This window comes from Xyrauchen texanus, chromosome 16, assembly GCF_025860055.1.
Source record: "Xyrauchen texanus isolate HMW12.3.18 chromosome 16, RBS_HiC_50CHRs, whole genome shotgun sequence".
Lineage (NCBI taxonomy): Eukaryota > Metazoa > Chordata > Actinopteri > Cypriniformes > Catostomidae > Xyrauchen > Xyrauchen texanus.
The window spans coordinates 36,547,506-36,571,131 of NC_068291.1; the positions used below are offsets into that span (position 1 = coordinate 36,547,506).

The window sequence follows — 23,626 nt, forward strand, 5'->3', positions numbered from 1 at the left end:
GAATGTGAATTGCCAAAAACAAAAATGAAGAATGCGAAACTGAAAGTGGAGATTGATAGTCAAAAGGACTTAAATATAGATCTGTTTCTCACCAACACTTATCATAGCGCTTCTGAAGACATGCATTAAACCACTGGAGTTTTATGGATTAATTTTATGTTGAATTTATGTGCTTTTGGAGTTATAAAGTTTTGCATTGTATGGACCAACAGAGCAGAGCATCTTCGTATGTGTTCAGAAGAAGAAAGAAAGTCATACACATTTAGGATGGCATGAGGGTAAGTCAGCATACAGAGAGGAGCTGCAGTGGCTGACAAACTGTTGCATAGCTAACAACCTGTCTCTGAACATGGACAAAACAAGAGAGATGGTTGTTGACTTCAGGCTCTTTTTTGGGGGGGATATTTGGTGATAAACACACACACACACACACACACACACACACACACACACACACACACGACCATCCAAGTCCCTTTGCTATTTTTGCACATTTGTATTATCTACCCGAATTTCAAGTGTGCACTGTAATAGCTGCATAAGGTTGAAATTACAATAAAAGCCACTACTACTACTACTACTACTAAATGATGAGAGAATTTTCTTTTGGGGTGAACTGTTCCTTTAACGACACTCCAGACCAGACATGCTCTTGAGCTTCAAAAAGGATAAAAACTGCTTCATAAAATGCTTCATAAAGTAGTCCATAACACTCGTGTAAAATATTACAGGTCATCTGAAGTCATACAATAGCTATGGGTGAGGATAACCGAGTCATTCTTTAAGAGCCGGTTCTTTTCAATGAATCGGTTAATCTTGTAAAACAAAATCAGACCGGTTACAAATCGCTCTGCTCACGAATCGGATAGATTCACGACTCGGGTTGAACTCGCACTCTGATACGGATAAGGGAGATTATAATGACTTAAGTTTCGATCTGTTCTTTCCACAAACTTGTCGAATGGCTGTAGAAGATTTTTAATAGATAGCACGACTTTTATGAGGCCTTTGTTGTTTTATTTGTGTTGTTTTTGGATCTTAACAGTGCGGTGCCCAGGAATTAACTCGTGGGGACAACATAGTACTTTATATTGAGGACATATTAACTAATTGGAATGGGGTAATATTTAGTTTTGTGGCATATTATTTTGATGCAAATTGATCCTTTTCTTGTGGTGAAGAGTTTACATTTAGAAATGACTTCTCTTCATGGGCATTTTACATTTGCACATTATATTTACATTATGCTTCTCGTTGTATTAGTTATCAATACATTATTAAAGATAATTATATTTTTTAGGGGCGTTTTTTCATGAATGAATCAGTGTTTTTTATTAACTGTTAATAAACTGTTAACTGTTGTTTTCTCACCACGTGAAAGATGCTCGTTTGTCGACGTATTGGCTACTGGCGAAATAGATGTAATTCGCATTAATGGTTAATAAACGAATCAGTGAACAAATCATGTGGCGAACGAATTCAATAGACTCGAGTCACTAGGACGAGTGAAAATCCCCGCCTCTCATTCACATTTGTATGTATGAGGGTGAATAAATAATGACACCATTTTTATTTTTGTGTGAACTTTTCCTTTAATGTCTGTTCTGTCATAGATATTGAGATTGAAAAGACAATAAAAGCCAAACCTGCACCCGTAAAGAAAGGTATGTAGGCCTCTTGACGAAGTTACATTCTTTTTGGTAAATTTTTAAATAACTGGACATACATTGTATTTACAGAAGCTGAAGTGGCTAAAGAAGAGACCAAAGCAGCACCATCTATAAAAGGTAAAGTGTTGTATGCTATTACTTCAACAATATGAGCAAATAATTGCAGTTTAGCAAATGTTTTTAATGCGACAATAATAGGCTTACTAATGTCTCTTCAAAATTAGCTAACCACTATATTTAATCAGTTATTAAAGGTGCACTCAGTAACTTTTGTCTTTGTGTTATCTTGGACTTACACTGACACCTAGTGGCTTGGATGCAGCATCATCTAAAATCAATAGTTTTCAGTTTCAGATGCCATTGTAGAAATGTTGTATTCCCAGTCAGCAATGATTACTTTAATCAATCAATAAAAGTGTCAAATAACTTGATGTTTACTGAGATTAAGCGAGTAGTATTCAGCTAGTCATGTGATTCTAACATGGGATGGGCACCACCAGTGCTCGAGGACTCGGGTACTCGGACGTGGCAGCAATGATCGATCATGAAAACGATTATCGATAGTGATCACTCATGATGTGACTTTTCACTTAATTCAAAATCCAGTGACAATTACCTGACAACTAAATACAAACGTGTCAAAGAGGGAGCTTATTTTTCATTTTGAGACTGATTACATTGTGATTTTGAGGGGTACACTGATTATCAGAGACTTCTCATGGCAAACAAACTGATACGACGCTGCGATGCTATCATTACAATAATCAAAACAAAGAGAATGTAATTAACCGCGTTTTGAAAACCTGTCTCTGTATAAAGTTAGAGATGGGTATGTTGGGTTCCCTATCGAGAGGTCTCTCCTATTGCGTAAGTAGCTTACGCTATGGGAAAACTCAGTTTCTCGAGAAATATTGAAGTCTTTATGTAAAACGCATTGCAGCTGCACAGCAGACAGTAATGAGCGAGGCAGCTCGGTCATTGGCTGTGCTGCGACAACTGCTCGAACCAATGACGGGGCGACTCTGAACGCGCGACCAATGGGCGCGTGCCTCGCGTTCGCGCGCTCAGAGCCCGCCGAAATTAGCATAGCCAGGCTATATAATGGGCACCCCGTCATACGAGTTCCTTTAGATTTAATCTCCTTCAGCAAAGACCTTCTCTTCACTGGATTCTCCGGATTGTTGGAGTCTTTCGCCCGCCGTTGACAAGCCTACAGCAGGACTGCTAAGAGGACGCCGGCGCCTTCAGCCGCCTTCGAAGCCTTCTGCTACGCCATCCGGCGCGCATCACTATATCCTTTTTACTAAGCTACTTTGCAAGTGTTCGCCTTTGCAACACTTTTTGTATTTAGTAAAAGAGCAAATTCGAGACGTTGTTCCAAATGCCTTCGACCTGCGCCTCGTGCAGAGGCCTTCTTCCTGACAGGGACCGTCACATTATCTGCACTCGCTGCCTGGGACCTGACCACGCAGAAGCTGCTTTCACTCGAGGCGGATGCCCCGAATGTGACTCCCTGGGCCTCAACGAGCCGTGCGCTCGCTTCGCCGCCTTAGCCGCGAAGGAGCCTGCTACCACCGCGCTGCTGTCCCCTCTGTTCGAGCCACGCAAGAAAAAGCAGCGTTCACGGAGGCCGCCAGAGCACGCGGACTTCAGTGACGTCACGCCGGGCCAGTCCCCGCGTGCTTCACCACCACCCGAGAACTCCCCGCCGCCAGTCCAATTCACGCAGACGGACCAGCACCCCTCCAACAGAACGGTGGGTCTCATCTTGTTCAGCGCGCCAGGGGACGACGGTGAAAAGGATGACAGCCTTTCAAATTGGCGCTGCATTCGACAACTGGCCGGGCTCAGCCTTCGACCCCGCGCTGTCGACATTAGCGGACACGAGCACGGGCACCAGCACGGTAAGAGAGTTCGCTGAACGCTTCACTGCAGCGAGCAAAACGTGTAAAACATTACCCAGTCCCCTTACAGGCGGCTGGAAATGTCTGTACAGCAGTCAATGGGCCAGTCACAGAACTCGCTCACCTGCAATCAAACGCCGTTTTAACGGCGACACACAGAAATCACAAGAGTCGTTTTCTGCCTGTGTCACTAAGGGGTCACGTGTCCACACTAAAGCGCGCACTCCCACATATCAATACTGTCCAAACAGTGCCGAATACTTTCCCAGCTCGAGCTGGACGCCCCATAAATGTAGATCGTGTGCCTATTGTCATGTATGCACCACTACACACAAGCACTGTTCCCAAAGTTATAAACACTTCCCCAGTAAAAGCGGGAAATACTATAAATGTAGCGTGCGTGCCTGCTGTCCTGCACGCACCCCCCCTACACACAAACACTGTATGCATGGCCAAAAACCCCGCCGCTAGCGGGAGGCTTTATGAAAGTGGCGCGCGTGCCTACCACAGTAGATGCACCCCCACCCATAAGCGCTGCCCATACAGTTCCAAACAGATCTCTGGCTCACGCCGCGAGCATCACAGATGCGACGCGCGAGCCAAGAAACGCTAAGAGCGGGAAGCTTTATGGAAGTGGCGCGCGTGCCTATTACAATGTATGCACCCCCACCCGTAAACACTGTCGTTTCAAACATTTCTCCGGCTCTTGCTGCGAGCATTACGGAGATAGCGCGCGTGCCTGTAATCTCACACGCACCCCTGCACTCAACAAAGCTGCTCAGCGCGCGCCCGCGCCTCTGAGAGCTGTAAGCTCAGTGTTAGCACATTTTCTGCCTGTGTCACTAAGGGGTCACGTGTCCACACTAAAGTGCGCACTCCCACAGTTACAAACACTGTATGCATGACCAAAAACACCCCGCCGCGAGCGGGAGGCTTTATGTAAGTGGCGCGCGTGCCTACTACAGTATATGCACCCCCACCCATAAGCGCTGCCCTTACAGTTTCAAACAATTCTCTGGCTCATGTCGCGAGCATCACAGATGTGACGCGCGAGCCAAGAAACTCCTCGCTAGAGCGGGAAGCTTTATGAAAGTGGCGCGCGTGCCTATAACAATGTATGCACCCCCACCTGTAAACACTGGCTATACAGTTTCAAACATTTCTCCGGCTGGGAGCATTACGGAGATAGCGCGCGTGCCTGTAATCTCACACGCACCCCTGCACTCGGCACTCAACACAGCTGCTCAGCGCGCGCCCGCGCCTCTGAGAGCTGTAAGCTCAGTGTTAGCACATTTTCTGCCTGTGTTACTAAGGGGTCACGTGTCCACACTAAAGTGCGCATTCCCACAGTTACAAACACTATGCATGGCCAAAAACACCCCGCCGCGAGCGGGAGGCTTTATGAAAGTGGCGCGCGTGCCTACTACAGTAGATGCACCCCCACCCATAAGAGCTGCACATACAGTTTCAAACAGTTCTCTGTCTCATGCCGCAAGAATCACAGATGCGACGCGCGAGCCAAGAAACTCCCCGCTAAGAGCGGGAAGCTTTATGAAAGTGGCGCGCGTGCCTATTACAATGTATGCACCCCCACCTGTAAACACTGTCTATACAGTTTCAAACATTTCTCCAGCTCACGATGCGAGCATTACGGAGATAGCATGCGTGCCTGTAAGCTCACACGCACCCCTGCACTCGGCACTCAACAAGGCTGCTCAGCGCACACCTGCGCCTCTGGGAGCTGTAAACTCAGTGTTAGCACAAGGCAATTTGCCGGTGGGGCCCATACGTCACTGCGACACGCCCCCAGCCAACATTCAGCCCATATCTGTGCGAGCAAAAGCCTGGGAAAAAATCCCCGACATGCCAAAATGGGTTTTGAACATAATAAAACACGGTTACTCACTTCAATTTGCTCGCAGACCACCCCGCTTTTCAGCGGTGGTCGAGACGAAAGTGAGGAAAGATGTGTCACATGTTCTACGCACCAAGGTGCTCAAACTGATAGAGAAGGGTGCTATAGAAACTGTTCCTCCCTCTATGAGCGAGGCGGGTTTTTACAGCTGCTATTTTCTCGTCCCGAAAAAGGACGGTGGCCTCCGCCCCATCCTAGATCTCAGACATCTGAACAAAGCTTTAATGATTCCCTCGTTCAGAATGTTAACAACCAAACATATCCTCACGCAAGTTCGCCCCGGGGATTGGTTTCTATCAGTGGATTTGAAAGACGCTTTCACATTCCGATAGCGCCTCATCACAGGCCTTTTCTGAGATTCGCTTTCGAGGGACAGTCATACCAGTACACAGTACTACCATTCGGCCTATCATTGGCCCCTGTACATTCACGAAATGTATGGACACAGCACTTTCCCCCCTGAGACAGCGGGGAGTGCGAATACTGAATTACCTCGACGATTGGCTAATCATAGCACAATCAGAGGGTCAGTTAACAACGCACAGATCTTGGATTATCAGCCATCTAGAATGCCTGGGTCTGAGAATCAATTTTGCAAAGAGCGTGCTATCCCCCAGCCAGAATATCTCTTTTCTGGGAATAGTGCTAGACTCAGTGCAGATGACAGCACGCCTCTCATCAGAGCGCGCTCTCTATTCGACGCCTTGCAACATCATTCAGAACGGGCGCACACGCCCCCGTCAAACGATTTCAAAGAATGCTCGGTCTCATGGCCTCGGCATCAGCGGTACTCCAGCTAGGATTGTTGCACATGCGTCCTCTCCAGCGCTGGCTCAAGAGCCGTGTCCCCACTCACGCGTGGCGCTCGGGCCACTTTTTGATCAGAGCGAATCACGGCTGTATAAAAGCCCTGACGCCCTGGAAAGCCGTCAACTGGTATCAAATCGGCGTGAGTCTGGGCGTAAATACGCGGAGAAAAATGATCATGACAGATGCCTCCAAAATAGGATGGGGTGCCCTTTACGAGGGGCAAGCGCCTACATATAAACTGTCTGGAAATGAAGGCGGTAGTCTTGGCTTTCAGAGCCCTGCTTCTGTACCTGAAAAACGAACACGTCCTGGTCCGAACGGACAACATGACGGTAGTTTCGTATATAAATCGCCAGGGTGGACTCAGGTCGAGCTCCCTGCACTCTATGGCCAGGGAGCTCATCTTATGGTCACAACACCACCTGCGCTCGCTGAGAGCAGCGCATGTGCCAGGCGCCCTGAACCAGGGAGCAGACATGCTGTCCAGAGACAAGGTTCTCCCAGGAGAATGGTCTCTCCACCCTCTGATGGTTCAGTGGTTATGGCAAAACTTTGGCAAGGCAGAGGTCGAACTCTTCGCCTCCAGGGAAAACGCGCAATGCCCCATTTTCTTCTCAAAGAGCACGGAGGCGCTCGCCCAAGTCTGGCCGAGCCGCCCCTTGTATGCTTTTCCCCCGATCACGATGCTACCTCAGGTCATCAGTCGGATCAGGGAAGTGAGATGTGCAGTGCTCCTGGTAGCCCCACTCTGGAACAACCAAACGTGGTTTCCAGAACTGATGCAGATGATGCAATCTGCCCCATGGCCGATTCCGTTGAGGCTAGACCTCCTCAGGCAGGCCAACGGGATGATTCTTCATCCCCGCCCCGATCTGTGGGCCCTCCATGCATGGCCCCTCAACGGGTTCCCGAGAACCTCCCCAGTGGAGTTTGAGAACCATCACTGAGGCGCGAGCACCCTCTACGAGGCGCTTATATGCCCAAAAGTGGAAAGTGTTCAGTGACTGGTGTGATACCAAGAGCTTGAACCCCAAATCGTGCGAGATACCAAGTGTACTTGCCTTTTTTGCAAGAGCTGCTGGAGGCGGGCCACACACCCTCCACGCTCAAAGTCTATGTGGCTGCCATAGCGGCGTCACACAATCCTGATAAAGGACGTTCATTAGGGAAAAACAACCTAATCATTCGTTTCCTAAGAGGCGCTAGGAGGATGAACGCTCCTCGCCCCCCTCGGTGCCGATCTGGGACCTGGCCACGGTCCTGGACGCACTCAAGAGTGCCCCGTTCGAACCTCTCCGAACCGTGCACCTTAAACAGCTCTCGCTCAAAACTGCGCTCTTGCTGGCGCTCGCGTCAGTCAAGAGAGTGGGCGACCTGCACGCGCTGTCATCAAGCGCTGCTTGCCTGGAATTTGGACCTAACGACTGCAGAGTTGTCCTTAGGCCAAAGCACGGGTATATTCCTAAAGTGCTCTCCACACCCTTCAGGTGATATCTCTGGCAGCGCTATCGTCCCCAGCAGACGAAAGCGACGCTAATTTACTCTGCCCCGTCAGGGCGCTCAGAGTATATTTGGAACGTTCTGCCCTGTTCAGACAGACGGAACAATTATTCGTATGCTTTGGCGGCCGCACTAAAGGTCTCGCAGTCTCAAAGCGCTGGATAGTGGATGCTATAGCGCTAGCTTATGAAGCCAAGGGCCTTCAATGCCCATTAGGCGTCAGAGCTCACTCTACGAGGAGCATGGCCTCCTCGTGGGCTTGGTCGAGTGGGATACCCATTGAAGATATTTGTGCGGCGGCGGGCTGGGCCTCGCCTTCGACATTTATCAGGTTTTATAACCTACAGGTCCCCTCATTGCATTCCAACATTCTATCAGCCTGACTGTAGAATGGACTGGAGAATGTATATGCTGAGCATTATCTCCTCCCTTATAAGGTCCGTCTCTGACCGACTCAGAGGATTTTTTATGCATATCAGTACATAGAAAAAAAAAATGTATTCCAACATTCTATCAGCCTGACTGTAGAATGGACTGGAGCATGTATACGCTGAGCATTATCTCCTCACTTATAAGGTCCGTCTCTGACCGACTCAGAGGATTTTTTATGCATGCCAGTACATAGAAAAATGCATTCCAATATTCTATCAGCCTGACTGTAGAATGGACTGGAGTTTGTATATGCTGAGCATTATCTCCTCCCTTACAAGGTCCATCTCTGACTGACTTAAAGGATTTTTTTATGCATATCAGTACATAGAAAACTCAGTACATAAGATATGTGCTTGTGTTTGTACTATGAGCGCCCCACCATGGACCACCTTGGAAGGGCGCTCTATACTATCCCATTATGTAGCTCGCCGTTGGCCGGCTCGTGGAATAATCACTTTGCTTTAAGGCTCAGGCATCTGCCTCTGGCTTTATAGAGCGAAGTCAGCACGCACGGCATTTTACATGGTGTTCCCATAGCGTAAGCTACTTACGCAATAGGAGAGACCTCTCGATAGGGAACGACTCGGTTACTAACGTAACCTCGGTTCCCTGAGAGGAGGGAACGAGTATTGCGTAAGCTGCCGTGCTTGTGCTTGGTCAGTTCGCGAGTTAAACTTTTTTAATGAGGAAAAAATTACACCAACTTACAACTCCAAAAGTAGGATTCTGATACCTAATTATGTCATGTCATGATTTCAGAGGTTGAGGTTGCTAAAGAAACAATTAAAGCAAGGAAAATGAGGGAGCGGGAACCAGCTCATACTCTTTAGCTTCTTTTATTACAGGTCACTTTCCAATGCACACACTAAAACAAAAACTCAGTCGCGCAATAATCAAAAGTAAATCTTCTCTTTAACAGAGTCTCGGGACTCTAGCTCCTCTCTCCTCTACTGTGGCTCTGTCTGCTCCTTTATCTCCCTACAGCTCTCACTGTAACACAAAACAACTGTCAGAGATAATTTCCCACAGGTGATAATCCTTACCTCTCTTGTCTCCCGAACTCGCTCTCCATTCACAAACGGGCCCCCGACCACACCCCCACCTCCACAGTATGATTCTCCATGACATCAATGTCCCATTTTTAATTTTTGCACTACATTGTTTTCTTACACATCTTTTATGTGCTACACTCATTTTGTTGTACATGACACAAATTCATCCAGTTGAATGAATTGCAGGACCTACAGTTGATATATTTTATATAATATTTTTACAGTGCATTCAGATCCCTTGATTTTTTTCTCATTTTGCTGTTGCTGACTTATGCTAAAATGCTTTAAACTATTTATTTTTCACATCAATTTACACTCCATACCCCATGATGATGAAGCAAAAAAATTGATTTTTGATATCTTTGCAAATGTATTAAAAAGTATGTATTCAGACCCTTTGCTGTGACACTTGAAATTTAGCTCAGATGCATCACATTTCTCTTGATCATCTTTGAGATGTTTCTCCTCTTTAATTAGAGTCCACCGATGGCAAATTCAATTGATTAGACATGATTTAAAAAGGCACACACCTGTCTATATAAGGTCTCACAGCTAAAATTGCATATCAGATCAAAAACCAAGCCATGAGGTCAAAGGAACTGACTGCAGAGCTCAGAGACAGGATTGTGTCGAGGCACAGATCTGGGGAAGGCTACAAAAATGTTTTGGCTGCATTTAAGGTTCCCAAGAGCACAGTGGCCTCCTTAATTCTTAAATGGAAGAAGTTTGGAACAACCAGGACTCTTCATAGAGCTGGCCGCCAGCCAAACTGAGCAATTGGGAGAGAAGGGCCTTGGTAAGAGAGATGACCAAGAACCCGATGGTCACTCTTGTTGAGCTCCAGAGATTACGTGTGGAGATAGTAGAAATTTGCAGAAGGACAACCATTACTACGACACTCCACCGATCTGGGCTTTATGGCAGAGCGGCCAGACCTCAGTGCAAAACAGAAAAAAAGCACCTGAAGGACTCTATGAAAAAAGAAAAAAGATTCTCTGGTCTGATGTTATGAAGATTGCATTGTTTGGCCTCAATTCCAAGCATCATGTCTGGAGGAAACCAGGCTCATCCCCTGCACAATACCATACCAAAGTTCAGTGTTAATCTCGTCAATGACATCACTGTTGAAGAATGTTTTTTTTTTATTTCGTCAATGATAACGAAGACGAGACGAAAAAGGCGCATTATGACGAAAATTAAACAATTATATTAACCCATATTGATGAAAATATGACGATATAGAAATTATACTGAAAGATATTTACAGTGCAAGATATGAAAAGGAGCGGGTATGTGAGACCACGAGTTGAACACAGGAAAAATGAACCGCTTCAAAATCCTATTGATTTGAAGCATCCTATTTATAAATGATACAATTTTAATCACTATAGTAGCCTATATCCACAACATATATGTAATATAGCAACTTACATCTGCACACTGAATGAACAGGCCTACTTGAACTAAATGATGCGCTAATCAGAATATGCCTAGTTTGCATTGTGCAACTTGCGTTCTGAATATACTTTTCCATAAGACACGCTACATGCATTGTAATATCATTTTACGGGAAATTAATAAGTCACTAAAGCACGAAGAAGAGTACAGTAGGCTAACTTATAAAAAGTAGCTAATACTTCAGTCTATTCATTATAATTTTAGTAGGTCCGTTTTTTTCACAACAAAGCCAGTAGACTATGTATAGTTAATTTTAACAAAGAAAATGTTTATACATTTTTTCCCCTTAATGTTTGAATATTTGGTTAAAGTTTGGTCTGTTACAGTTTGACACACTTTTTTGTCTATTTTGCACATCATCGTCAACTAAAAGATTATTTTGGTTGACTAAAATTATATGTAATTTTCATCAGACTGAAACTGATTAAAACAAATTAATATGTGATGATGAAATATTGACTAATTTTATAGGACATGTTCATCAAAAGACAAACTATGACTAAAACAAAAATGGTGGAAAAATGAACACTGCCAACGGTGAGGCATGGTGGTGGTAGCATCATTCAGTGGGGGTGTTTTTCACTGGGGGGGTGGTCAGGGTGGAAGGAAAGCTGAACACAGCAAATTGCAGAGATATCCTTAATGAAAACCTGGTCCAGAGTGCTCAGGACCTTCTAAAGGACAATGACTCTAAGCACACAGCCAAGACAATGCAAGAGTGGCTTAGAGACAACTCTGTGAAGGTCCTTCAGTAACCCAGCCAGAGCCCAGGCTTGAACCCAATCGAACATCTCTGGCAAGACCTGAAAATGGCTGTCCACTGAAGGTCCCCATCCAACCAGACAGAGCTTGAGAGGATCTGCAGAGAAGAATGACAAAAATCCCCAAATCCGGGCGTGCAAAACTTTGTCGCCTCATAGCCTACCCAAAAAGACTTGAGGCTGTAATCGCTGCCAAAGGTGCTTCAACTAAGTACTAATAAAGGGTCTGAATACTTATGTCAATGTGATATTTCAGTTTTACATTTTTAATACATTTGCAAAGTTATCAAAAATATATATATATATATTTTTTTTTGCCATTTGTTATATGGTATGTAGTGTAGACTGATGTGAAAAATAAAGAAATAATTTAAAGCATTTTAGCATAAGGCTGCAACATAACAAAATGTGAAGAAAATTAAGGGGTCTGAATACTTTCTGAATGCACTGTATGTATTTGTATATTTATACACTTCTAGAAAGTAAAGTTGCTCAGGAGAAGGTAAAACCAGCTCCCATAAAGAAAGGTATGACTTTCCACATAAAATAAATTCCTTTCAAAACTAAAGGCAAGTCTTTTCTAATGTATGTGCCATGAACTGCTGATGTTGATTGAATTACAGAGCCTGAGGTTTCCAAAGAGAAGGCCAAAGCAGTGCCATCAAAGAAAGGTAAAAGGTTGTTTTCAGATAGAATTTTAAGAACATGTGTATGTTTATATGTATTGTAATAAATATGTGTTATTCAGAGTCAGAAAATTTTTCAACTAACGTTTGAATATGAAGTGAACAACAATCTATTGATAAATGTTTGATTACTTTGTATCTTTTAGCAGTAGTTTTTCAGCTGAAGAGAAAGCTAAACCTGTCACCTGAAAGGACACATACAGCACATCTTCTAACTTTTTGCCCTTAGATGCATTGAAAAATCTGTTAAATCTCCCATGTTTTAATATGTTTTGCCACTTTTCGAGTCATTCCAGTGCCCCTGCTCAGACATATAGTATCATATACTAAATATGTAATGTCTTTCTGTGGTGAACTACAGCTACTGTATATTTATTTGACAAATATGGATTCATATCCACATATTGCTTTATATGGATTCATATAAATCAAAGGTTGAGACTATATTTGAATCTGTTGTTGTGAAGTCCCTCCTGTATTTCACTTTTTTATTCTCAGAAGTTGTTTTTTTTATCTTTTCGTTTCAGTTATTTTAATTATGTTTTCCTTTTTCCTTACAGATGCTGAGAAAATTAAAAAGAAAACAAAACTATCACCAGATAAGAAAGGTGCTCATTTTGAGATAGTTTGCCCATTGATTAATTTGAATCAGTTGTCCACTGAATTAAAATGTTAAAATACCATGTCTTTCAGTGGATGAAGCCCCCAAGGAGAAAGCTAAAGCGGCATCTATAAAAAAAGGTATCACCTTTTGACCTAAAATGTATGTAAATAGTTTAAGATTATTTTATTTTTTACATATTAACTGCCAATACCCATTAATCAATTAAAGAGCCTGTTTTTCTAAAGAGAAACATTCAAAGAAAAAAAAATATTTTTATTTTCTGGATTTTCTAAGTAACTGAAGATGTTAAAGATAAGGCAACACCACAGGGTTCCCATGCTTTCTGGAAAACCTGGAATTTTCCAATGCAGTTTTCCAGTCTTGGAAAAGTCACATGGTTTAAAAACAAAATAGAAAAATACCTAAATGTCCTGGAAAATAATTATTTGTTCTGGAAAATATTTTAGTATAATAAAACTCTAAAGTGCACAGCACATGCAGACTATGTATGAATTCAATTGAGTCACAGCTTTACAGGGATTAATAATCACACTGGGCCATGGAGCAAACTGGAGGTGAGAAACTACCGTCAAATACAAACAGAAACTCCAAAATAAAAGCTTGATTTAAATGGACGCAGTGGATGTGTTTTTGCTTAAATGTTGGGTGCATAAAATGTCCTAGAAATGTCCTGGAAAATTGTGCCTTGAAAAGAGTGGGATTCCTGTGATATTTATACTTCAAAGGTTATGTTTTCAACAGGCATATATTTGGGCTGCAAATGTATTGTTTATTTTTAGTAAGACATTCTTTTGTTTAAATAAAATGCAGAGGCTGAATCTCCCAAGGAGAAAACTAAACCAGCCCTTTTGAAGAAAATTATGATGTTATAATCTTACATTTATAAATAATTTAATAAAAGTAGTTTATGCATGGCATTAGCTGAGCATGCCAAATTATTTTCAGAGTCTCATGTTTCAAAGGAGAAAGAAAAAATACAAATCGGCAATAAAGCACAATACTTATGCTTTTTTTTTTATATGCTTCCTTGGTTTTTAGTCTAATTAATGTACAGTATACAGTATATACGGATATGTATACAGTATATATATGTGTGTGTGTGTATATATATATATATATATATATATTCACTTCTATCTTGTTCAGAACTGGAAGAGAAACCAAAAACAGCTCCTGTGAAAAAAGGTATTAAGTATATTTACATTTTCTTTTTTTTTTATTTACTGTTCAATGCTTTTGGCAACTCTTTCTCAATGTTTATATTTGAATTGCAGAGCCTGAAGTTGCAAAAGAGAAAGTCAAACCAGGACCTTCAAAGAAAGGTAAAATCTTTTTTTGAAAATGTAATATTTTGTCTTTGTTTCTTTGAAGAATATATACCATTGTACCATATACCATTATTCAAGGACAGAATAGCCTGAACATGGACATATTTGTACTGTATAAGTAATTTTTCGTCTAATTTGTGATAATTTCAGATACTGGCGATTCTAAGAAGAAAGTAAAACCAGCTACAGCTAAGAAAGGTACTGTTTAATTTCGTTGGAAGTGTGAATTTGTGTGGGAAGTTTTTTTACATTAACTGCTCACAATTATGTACAGAGCCTGAGGTTTCAAAGGTAAAGGCAAAGTCAGAACCCTCAAAGAAAGTTAAGATGATTCTGTAATGTTCAATTGTGCAACATGCATATTTTAAAACAATCATCACATACAGAAAAAATATGAATATGCTGAAACTGTAGAAGAGAAAGCAAAATCAGCACCAGCAAAAAAAAGGTACCTACAGTATGCACTGTATTTGCTACTGTATCAGTATAAGGATGGTCAAGGAGGAGGTGGAACCGGCTGAACAGTCAACGTAAGGGTTTAATGATAAAAATTTAAAACCACACAAACGAGCGCCCCCGGCTCCCCTTTATCTCACTCTCCACTGCACCATCATGACCCGGCCACGCCCTCCTCCTCGTCACACTCCTCCCCTGCCGCATTCAGGCTGGGGCGCCACCGGACTAACTTAATCCCCCCCACCTCTGGAGCGGAGACGCTGCCTTTCTGGCCGTTTCATCAGCCAGTGGTCCACCCCGCCTCTTGTGAACCAGGGGGAGATACGAGATGTGGGTAGGGGGAACGGGTGAGCGGAGACACAGAGAGAGGGAAGTACTTGCTTGCCGGCTCCCAGACACGCTTTTGCCCGGTCCTCAATTGCTTCTCTGGCAGATGCCTGCTTGCTCCTCCCCTGGCAGATGGCAGCGAGTCCTCCGGCCCCTGGTGGATGGAACCGCTCCTCCCCTTCTTCAGTGGATGGCACCGGTTCCTCCGGCTCTCGGCTGCCGGCTGCACCACTGTAACAGTTAAAGAATGGGCAAGGAGCACCCCTGGAAACGCGATTTTGAATTCAGGGTGTGCTCAGTGACTTTAGCCAGGTCTCCTAAGCAACCAAATTGGCCCAAGTTGCTAGGGAGTGTTGAGTCACATGGGTAACCTCCTGGTGGTTGCTCTAATTTGTGGTTCTCGCTCTCGGTGGGGAGCATGGGGAGTTGTGCATGGATGCCATGGAGAATAGCGTGAAGCTTCCACACTTGCTATGAGTCTCATGGCCGGCCGAGGGTAGAGTCACATGGGGTAACCTCCTTGTGGAAGGCGATTAGTGATTCTCTCAGTGTGGCTCATAGTAAGTTGTGCGTGGATCTCGGAGAGTAGCATTAGCCTCTACATGCGGAGACTCTGCAGTGTCATGCACAATGAGCCACGTGATAGGATGCGCTGATTGACGTCTCAGAAGCCTGGATTGATGAGAGTAACCGCACTGATCAGCTGATTCAGCACAGGCTGTGCACCATCACAGCCCGGTCATGCCCTCCTCCTCGTCAAGACTATGTATAACAAATATTTTAAAAAAAATATTTTTCCTGAAAATAAGGGTCTGGGTAGCTCAGCAATTTTGACGCTGACTACCACCCCTGTCGCAAGTTCAAATATAGGGTGTGCTTTGTGACTCCAGCCAGGTCTCCTAAGCAACCGAATTGGCCCGGTTGCTAGGTATGGTAGAGTCACATGGGCTAACCTCCTCGTGGTCGCTATAACGTGTGGTTCACGCTCTCAGTGGGGCATGTGGTGAGTTGTGCGTGGATGCCACGGAGAATAGCATGAAGCCTCCATACGCGCTTCGTCTCCGCTTTAACATGCTCAACATATCACGTGATAAGATGTGTGGATTGACAGTCTCACAGGCAACTGAGATTCGTCCTCTGCCACCCGGATTCAGTCACTACGCCACCACAAGGACTTAGAACGCATTGGGCATTACAAATTGGGGAGAAAAGGGGAAGAAAAAAAAATCTTTCCTGAAAATATCAAGTTAATGTAATTTAACTTGTAAATCCCAGATGATGCACTTTTAAAGGCCAAGGTTGCCAAAGAGACAGCTAAACTTGTAACTGTGGAAAAAGACAAGTTTAAATTAATCAGAGCCTTAAGCTTCCAAGGAACAGAAAGATTTATTATAAATGCATGTCTTTGACAATTTGCTGCAAAGTGCCGACTCTGTCTCTTATCTTGTTCAGTGGATGAAGTTGTCCAAAATAAGGAAAAACCAGCCTCTGCAAAGAAAGGTACCACACTTTGTCAAGTATAAACATTATCCATATCATATATTTTCTACATATGCTTTTGCTTTTTACTGTTTCTGAAGAACGATATAATCAGCTTTATTTGTTTAGAGAAATGTATTAATATGTATTAATAAGTAGTTTTAAAGGGGAGTTTTGGGAGGGGGGTAGTACAATTTTTGTGAACATACAATTTTGATAACATTGATTTTTTGAAATATTATTTTAGCCCTTATCAATTAAGATGCAGATTTTTTCAAGAAAACTGAACAAATTTGTGAATATATTACTCAAACATAGACTAGATTTGCATAAATATTTTTGAGTCTCATAATTTTTTACAGCCTGTAATTGTAACGAGGCAGACGAGGACTAAACGCAGCTTTTAATGAAAAAAACAAAAGATGAACAGGGTAGACCGGGGTAAAACAAAAACACAGGGAACATCCACGATGGGAAACCAAAATATAAACAAGAGAAAACGACTCGGTTACTAACGTAACCTCGGTTCCCTGAGAGGAGGGAACGAGTATTGCGTAAGTAGCTTACGCTATGGGAAAACTCAGTTTCTCGAGAAATATTGAAGTCTTTATGTAAAACGCATTGCAGCTGCACAGCAGACAGTAATGAGCGAGGCAGCTCGGTCATTGGCTGTGCTGCGGCAACTGCTCGAACCAATGACGGGCGACTCTGAACGTCGCGACCAATGGGTGCGGCTACCGCGTTCGCAGCTCAGAGCCTGCCGAAATTAGCATAGCCAGGCTATATAATGGGCACCCGTCATCACGAGTTCCTTTAGGTTCAATCGACTGAAGCGAACTGACCAAGCACAAGTACGGCAGCTTACGCAATACTCGTTCCCTCCTCTCAGGGAACCGAGGTTACGTTAGTAACCGAGTCGTTCCCTATCGAGAGGTCTCTCCTATTGCGTAAGTAGCTTACGCTATGGGAACACCATGTAAAACGCTGTGCGTGCTGACTTCGCTCTATAAAGCCAGAGGCAGATGCCTGAGCCTTAAAGCAAAGTGATTATACGACGAGCCGGCCGACGACGAGCTACATGGGATATTATAGAGCGCCTTTCCAAGATGGTCCATGGTGGGGCGCTCATAGTACAAACACAAGCACATATCTTATGTACTGAGTTTTCTATGTGCTGATATGCATAAAAAATCCTTTAAGTCAGTCAGAGACGGACCTTGTAAGGGAGGAGATAATGCTCAGCATATACATACTCCAGTCCATTCTACAGTCAGGCTGATAGAATGTTGGAATGCATTTTTCTATGTACTGGCATGCATAAAAAATCCTCTGAGTCGGTCAGAGACGGACCTTATAAGGGAGGAGATAATGCTCAGCATATACATACTCCAGTCCATTCTACAGTCAGGCTGATAGAATGTTGGAATGCAATGAGGGGACCTGTAGGTTATAAAACCTGATAAATGTCGAGCGAGGCCCAGCCCGCCGCTGAACAAATATCTTAAATGGGTATCCCACTCGACCAAGCCCACGAGGAGGCCATGCTCCTCGTAGAGTGAGCTCTGACGCCTAAGGGGCATTGAAGGCCCTTGGCTTCATAAGCTAAGCTATAGCATCCACTATCCAGCGCGATATTCTTTGCTTTGAGACTCGCGAGACCTTTAGTGCGGCCGCCAAAGCATACTGAATAATTGTTCCGTCTGTCTGAACAGGGCAGAGCGTTCCAAATATACTCTGAGCGCCCTGGCGGGCAGAGTAAATTAGCGTCGCTTTAGTCTGCTGGGGACGATAACGCTGCCAGAGATATCACCTGAAGGGTGTGGAGAGCACTTAAGGAATATACCCGTGCTTTGGCCTAAGGACAACTCTGCAGTCGTTAGGTCCAAATTCCAGGCAAGCAGCGCTTGATGACAGCGCGTGCAGATCGCCCACTCTCTTGACTGAAGCGAGCGCCAGCAAGAGCGCAGTTTTGCTGTTTAAGGTGCACGGTTCAGAGAGGTTCTAACGGGGCACTCTTGAGTGTGTCCAGGACCGTGGCCAGGTCCCAGATCGGCACCGAGGAGGGTTCATCCTCCTAGCGCCTCTTAGGAAACGAATGATTAGATCGTTTTTCCCTCATGAATGTCCTTTATCAGGATTGTGCGACGCCGCTATGGCAGCCACATAGACTTTGAGCGTGGAGGGTGTGCGGCCCGCCTCCAGCAGCTCTTGCAAAAAGGCGAGTACACTTGGTATCTCACACGATTTGGGGTTCAAGCTCTTGGTATCACACCAGTCACTGAACACTTTCCACTTTTGGGCATATAAGCATCTCGTAGAGGGTGCTCGCGCCTCAGTGATGGTTCTCAAAACTCCACTGGGGAGATTCTCGGGAACGCGTTGAGGGGCCATGCATGGAGGGCCCTCCATAGAGTGCAGGGAGCTCAACCTAAGTCCACCCTGGCGATTTATATACGAAACTACCGTCATGTTGTCCGTTCGGACCAGGATGTGTTACGTTTTCAGGATGCGGAAGCAGGGCTCTGAGAGCCAAGGCGACCGCCTTCATTCCAGACAGTTTATATGTAGGAGCTTTTCGGGTTTGACCAAAAGCCGGAGACAGGCCTGCCCTCGTAAAGGGCCCCCCATCCTATTTTGGAGGCATCTGTCGTGATCATTTTTCTCCGCGTGTTCACGCCCAGACTCACGCCGGTTTGATACCAGTTGATGGCTTTCCAGGGCGTCAGGGCTTTTATACAGCCGTGATTCGCTCTGATCAAAAAGTGGCCCGAGCACCACGCGTGAGTGGGGACACGGCTCTTGAGCCAGCGCTGGAGAGGACGCATGTGCAACAATCCCAGCTGGAGTACAGCTGATGCCGAGGCCATGAGACCGAGCATTCTTTGAAATTGTTTGACGGGGGCGCGTGTGCCCTCTCTGAATGATGTTGCAAGGCGTAGAATAGAGAGCGCACGCTCTGATGAGAGGCGCAGCTGTCATCTGCACTGAGTCTAGCACTATTCCCAGAAGAGATATTCTGGCTGGGGGATAGCACGCTCTTTGCAAAATTGATTCTCAGTCCCAGGCATTCTAGATGGCTGATAATCCAAGATCTGTACGTCGTTAACTGACCCTCTGATTGTGCTATGATTAGCCAATCGTCGAGGTAATTCAGTATTCGCACTCCCGCTGTCTCAGGGGAAAGTGCAGCGTCCATACATTTACGTGAATGTGCGGGGGCCAATGATAGGCGAATGGTAGTACTGTGTACTGGTATGACTGTCCCTCGAGCGAATCTCAGAAAAGGCCTGTGATGTGGCGCTATCGAATGTGAAAGTAAGCGTCTTTCAAATCCACTGATAGAAACCAACCCCGGGCTGAACTTGCGCGAGGATATGTTTGGTTGTTAACATTCTGAACGAGCGAATCATAAAAGCTTTGTTCAGATGTCTGAGATCTAGGATGGGGCGGAGGCCACCGTCCTTTTCCGGGATGAGAAAATAGCGGCTGTAAAAACCCGCCTCGCTCATAGAGGGAGGAACAGTTTCTATAACGCCCTTCTCTGTCAGTTCGAGCACCTCGGTGCGTAGAACATGTGACACATCTTTCCTCACTTTCGTCTTGACCACCGCTGAAAAGCGGGGTGGTCTGCGAGCAAATTGAAGTGAGTAACCGTGTTTTATTATGTTCAAATCCCATTTTGGCATGACGGGGATTTTTTCCCAGGCTTTTGCTGGCACAGATATGGGCTGAATGTTGGCTGGGGGCGTGTCGCAGTGACGTATGGGCCCCACCAGCAAATTGCCTTGTGCTAACACTGAGTTTACAGCTCCCTGAGGCGCAGGTGCGCGCTGAGCAGCCGTGTTGAGTGCCGAGTGCAGGGGTGCGTGTGAGCTTACAGGCACGCACGCTATCTCCATAATGCTCGCATCGTGAGCTGGAGAAATGTTTGAAACTGTATAGACAGTGTTTACAGGTGGGGGTGCATACATTGTAATAGGCACGCGCGCCACTTTCATAAAGCTACCCGCTCTTAGCGGGGAGTTTCTTGGCTCGCGCGTCGCATCTGTGATGCTTGCGGCATGAGACAGAGAACTGTTTGAAACTGTATGTGCAGCGCTTATGGGTGGGCGTGCATCTACTGTAGTAGGCACGCGCGCCACTTTCATAAAGCCTCCCGCTCGCAGCGGAGTGTTTTTTGGCCATGCATACAGTGTATGTAACTGTGGGAATGCGCACTTTAGTGTGGACACGTGACCCCTTAGTAACACAGGTAGAAAATGTGCTAACACTGAGCTTACAGCTCTCAGAGGCGCGGGCGCGCGCTGAGCAGATGTGTTGAGTGCCGAGTGCAGGGGTGCGTGTGAGATTACAGGCATGCGCGCTATCTCCGTAATGCTCGCAGCCGGAGAAATGTTTGAAACTGTATAGCCAGTGTTTACAGGTGGGGGTGGTAGTGCTCTTTAATGCTGAAGATTTTAGCTTATTTATTTAGAAGTAGATGCTGTGCAAGAAAAGCCCAAACCTACTTATGTAAATAAAGGTATTAATATTACAAACGGGGTGTTTTTTATTTTATTCTTGCCACACGCTATATGGCAATTTCAGGTTGAGGCAGCCTAAGAAGTTGATCCATTTGCTGCCAGTATTTGTTTTAACTGAACATGAACTAATTTATAACACTACTTATATTGATTTCCATTCATTCACAGAATCTGATATTACAAAAGAGAAGGAAAAACATGTACCTTCCAAAAAAGGTGCATACAAATTAAGATCTGTGTTTTTGATCTTATGTGCATTTTTGTCCTTTGTCCATTTTTTCCTTTCCTGTAGAGAATTTTAATCAACATGTTTATAGTCAAATAATAATCACTTGACTTGACTTTCTACTCTGTTTTTCAGAGGCAGATGTTAAGGAGAAAGATCAGCCTGTTGCTGTTAAGAAAGGCATGAACAAAATTCATTCAAGTTTATTTAGTTCTGTGGTGATGTACAGCAGTGAAACTGCTAAGTGAAAAAAGAAAGATCAATCTTGGAAAATAATTACTGAATCTGCATTGGATATTTAGGCAGACATGTTATTTATATTATATCCCAATATTTTGCAGAAGAAAAGGCAAAACCTTCTCCAAAGAAAGGTAGACATTTTATCAATGTTTCAGAGACTTAAGCTGTTATAAATACATGTCTATTTATTGAGCTGTGTTATTTGGCACATTTTGCAGAGCCAGAAGTTACCAAAGAGAAACCAGCACCTTCAAAGAAAGGTGATTACAATATGCTTTTTTTTTTTTTTTAAATGTGCAAAATTGAATTCCAGACTAGACTAAAATACTTTTCCATATTCAAAGCTTATTTGTTTGAGAAACCACAATGTTTTACAGAGCATGAGATAACCATAGAAAAATCCAAGCCGCCAAAGAGAGGTACTTCAATTTTTTTCTGAGAATAATGCTGTATTACAGTAAAGACATATGTAACAATTGCAATATGCTAATCTTTACAGTTGTAGAGGCTGAAGTCTATAAAGAGAAAGCCAAACCAGCCCCTGAGCAGAAAGGTTTGATTTTATTTAAAAATCAAGTCTAGATATTCTACAAACAAATTTTTAAGTAATGTTAAAAAAATCTTTGCCGTTTCAGAAGTTAAAGTCATTAAGGAGAAAGCTAAACCCGCTCTTGTAAAGAAAGGTATGGATATTAATTGAAGAATCACATCAACACTTTCCCTAAACAAAATGAAAGAAATGCCAACATTTCTCTGAACACAATAATTATCATTATTGCAGAGGCTCAAGTTGTTAAGGAAAAAGCCAAAGCCCCCAAGAAGAAAGGTTTGACTTACCATTATTTTAGCATCCTGTGTCAAAGAACAAGTTAACATTTATCCAAGCAAATTGAAAGAAAATGCTAAAAACAAAAAATCACAATTGGAAATATTTTCACACCATTGGCATTTCAGAGGCTGAAGTCATCAAGGAGCAATTTAAACCAGCTTCTGTAAAGAAAGGTATGGATATACTTGAAATCATCTTGCATACACTGTTTTTTTCCACTGTATGATGACTATTAATCACATGAAACAATACTGTTTTATAGAGCCTGAAGTTGCTAAAGAAAAGACGCCTGAACCAACACTACAAAAAGGTGAGGGGGATTTTAATTATTTGACCAAAAATCTATCAATTTAATCATACAAGGCATTAGAGATAAGACTTTCGTTATTTCTGATGTACTACACATTTTCCCCAAAACAAATTCTTATTTACATTTTAACCCTTTTTTTAGTTGAGCTTCCAAAGAAAAAAGCAAAACCAGTCCCTGTAAAGGAAGGTACTTATCCAAAAACAATTTTTATTAATAATGTTACACAGATGTATCAATGTGTCTGCTAATGTTGCCAATTATTTTATTCAAAGTCAAATACTGCTGTGCTTTAGCTAATATTACAGATGGATTATGAAGAAGGCTGACATGCAACAGGTTAAGAGTCAATTGCCACATTTTCTATTCTAAAGTCAACTCCCCATGTTTTACAGAACCTAAGATTACCAAAGAGAAACCAAAGCCAACACCAAAGAAAGGTTATTTGTGATAATAATGACATAACTATAATGTTGATAATGCTGATGTTTTCTCTAAATATTTTATATTATCACCCTTTTAGAGACTGACGCCAAAGAGCAAGCTAAACCAGCCCCTAAGAAAGGTTTGATTTACTGTGTTGAATTAAGTACCAATGTAAAATGTATTATGTTATACCATAAATGTACTTTTTCCAAATATTTTTCACATTATTATAATTTTAGTGGCTGAAGTCATCAAGGAGAAAGTTAAACCAGCCCCTGAGAGAAAAGGTTTGAGTTACCATTATTTTATCTTAATGTGCGTTTACTGTGTTACTTACCCAAGAAAATCCATTTTGAAGTACTATCATTGCCATTTTAGAGGCAGAACTCATCAAAGAGAAAACTAAACCAGCTGCTGTAAAGAAAGGTATGGATGCCAAAATACTGCATAAATTGTTTGTTTTACACTGTATGATGATTGATGAAACAATACTGGTCTATAGAGCCTGCATTTTGTTTAATGTTAACAATTTACCTAAAGGCAGTCAGTCTTGTCATCAAAAATGAGATGAAATGCTGTATTTGATTAAATATTCCAGAAAGGTTGTTTAGAGTTTATGTATTTAAGATGCATTGTTTGCCATGACTGAATCTGAAATATCCTTATTCGGTT

The 23,626-nt window shown here is 43.4% G+C and overlaps 1 protein-coding gene across 16 annotated transcripts in view; it reads left to right on the top strand.

Moving 5' to 3' along the window:
- Window positions 1-23,626, top strand: part of LOC127657017 (titin-like) — a 54,482-nt gene that overhangs the window by 14,978 nt on the left and 15,878 nt on the right. For 10 of the 16 annotated variants that reach the window (XM_052145632.1, XM_052145635.1, XM_052145640.1 and 7 more), the window contains 25 exons: window positions 1,614-1,664; window positions 1,740-1,787; window positions 11,982-12,029; window positions 12,126-12,173; window positions 12,749-12,796; window positions 12,882-12,929; window positions 13,960-13,998; window positions 14,088-14,135; window positions 14,292-14,339; window positions 16,377-16,424; window positions 21,095-21,142; window positions 21,288-21,332; window positions 21,494-21,523; window positions 21,611-21,652; window positions 21,770-21,811; window positions 21,892-21,945; window positions 22,028-22,075; window positions 22,174-22,218; window positions 22,347-22,394; window positions 22,484-22,531; window positions 22,673-22,717; window positions 22,924-22,968; window positions 23,052-23,093; window positions 23,194-23,241; window positions 23,333-23,380. In XM_052145632.1, coding sequence (XP_052001592.1) covers window positions 1,614-1,664; window positions 1,740-1,787; window positions 11,982-12,029; window positions 12,126-12,173; window positions 12,749-12,796; window positions 12,882-12,929; window positions 13,960-13,998; window positions 14,088-14,135; window positions 14,292-14,339; window positions 16,377-16,424; window positions 21,095-21,142; window positions 21,288-21,332; window positions 21,494-21,523; window positions 21,611-21,652; window positions 21,770-21,811; window positions 21,892-21,945; window positions 22,028-22,075; window positions 22,174-22,218; window positions 22,347-22,394; window positions 22,484-22,531; window positions 22,673-22,717; window positions 22,924-22,968; window positions 23,052-23,093; window positions 23,194-23,241; window positions 23,333-23,380 — 1,152 coding nt within the window. The remainder of the gene's footprint in view (window positions 1-1,613; window positions 1,665-1,739; window positions 1,788-11,981; window positions 12,030-12,125; window positions 12,174-12,748; window positions 12,797-12,881; window positions 12,930-13,959; window positions 13,999-14,087; window positions 14,136-14,291; window positions 14,340-16,376; window positions 16,425-21,094; window positions 21,143-21,287; window positions 21,333-21,493; window positions 21,524-21,610; window positions 21,653-21,769; window positions 21,812-21,891; window positions 21,946-22,027; window positions 22,076-22,173; window positions 22,219-22,346; window positions 22,395-22,483; window positions 22,532-22,672; window positions 22,718-22,923; window positions 22,969-23,051; window positions 23,094-23,193; window positions 23,242-23,332; window positions 23,381-23,626) is intronic. The other 6 variants (XM_052145634.1, XM_052145638.1, XM_052145642.1 and 3 more) reach the window with 6 other exon arrangements.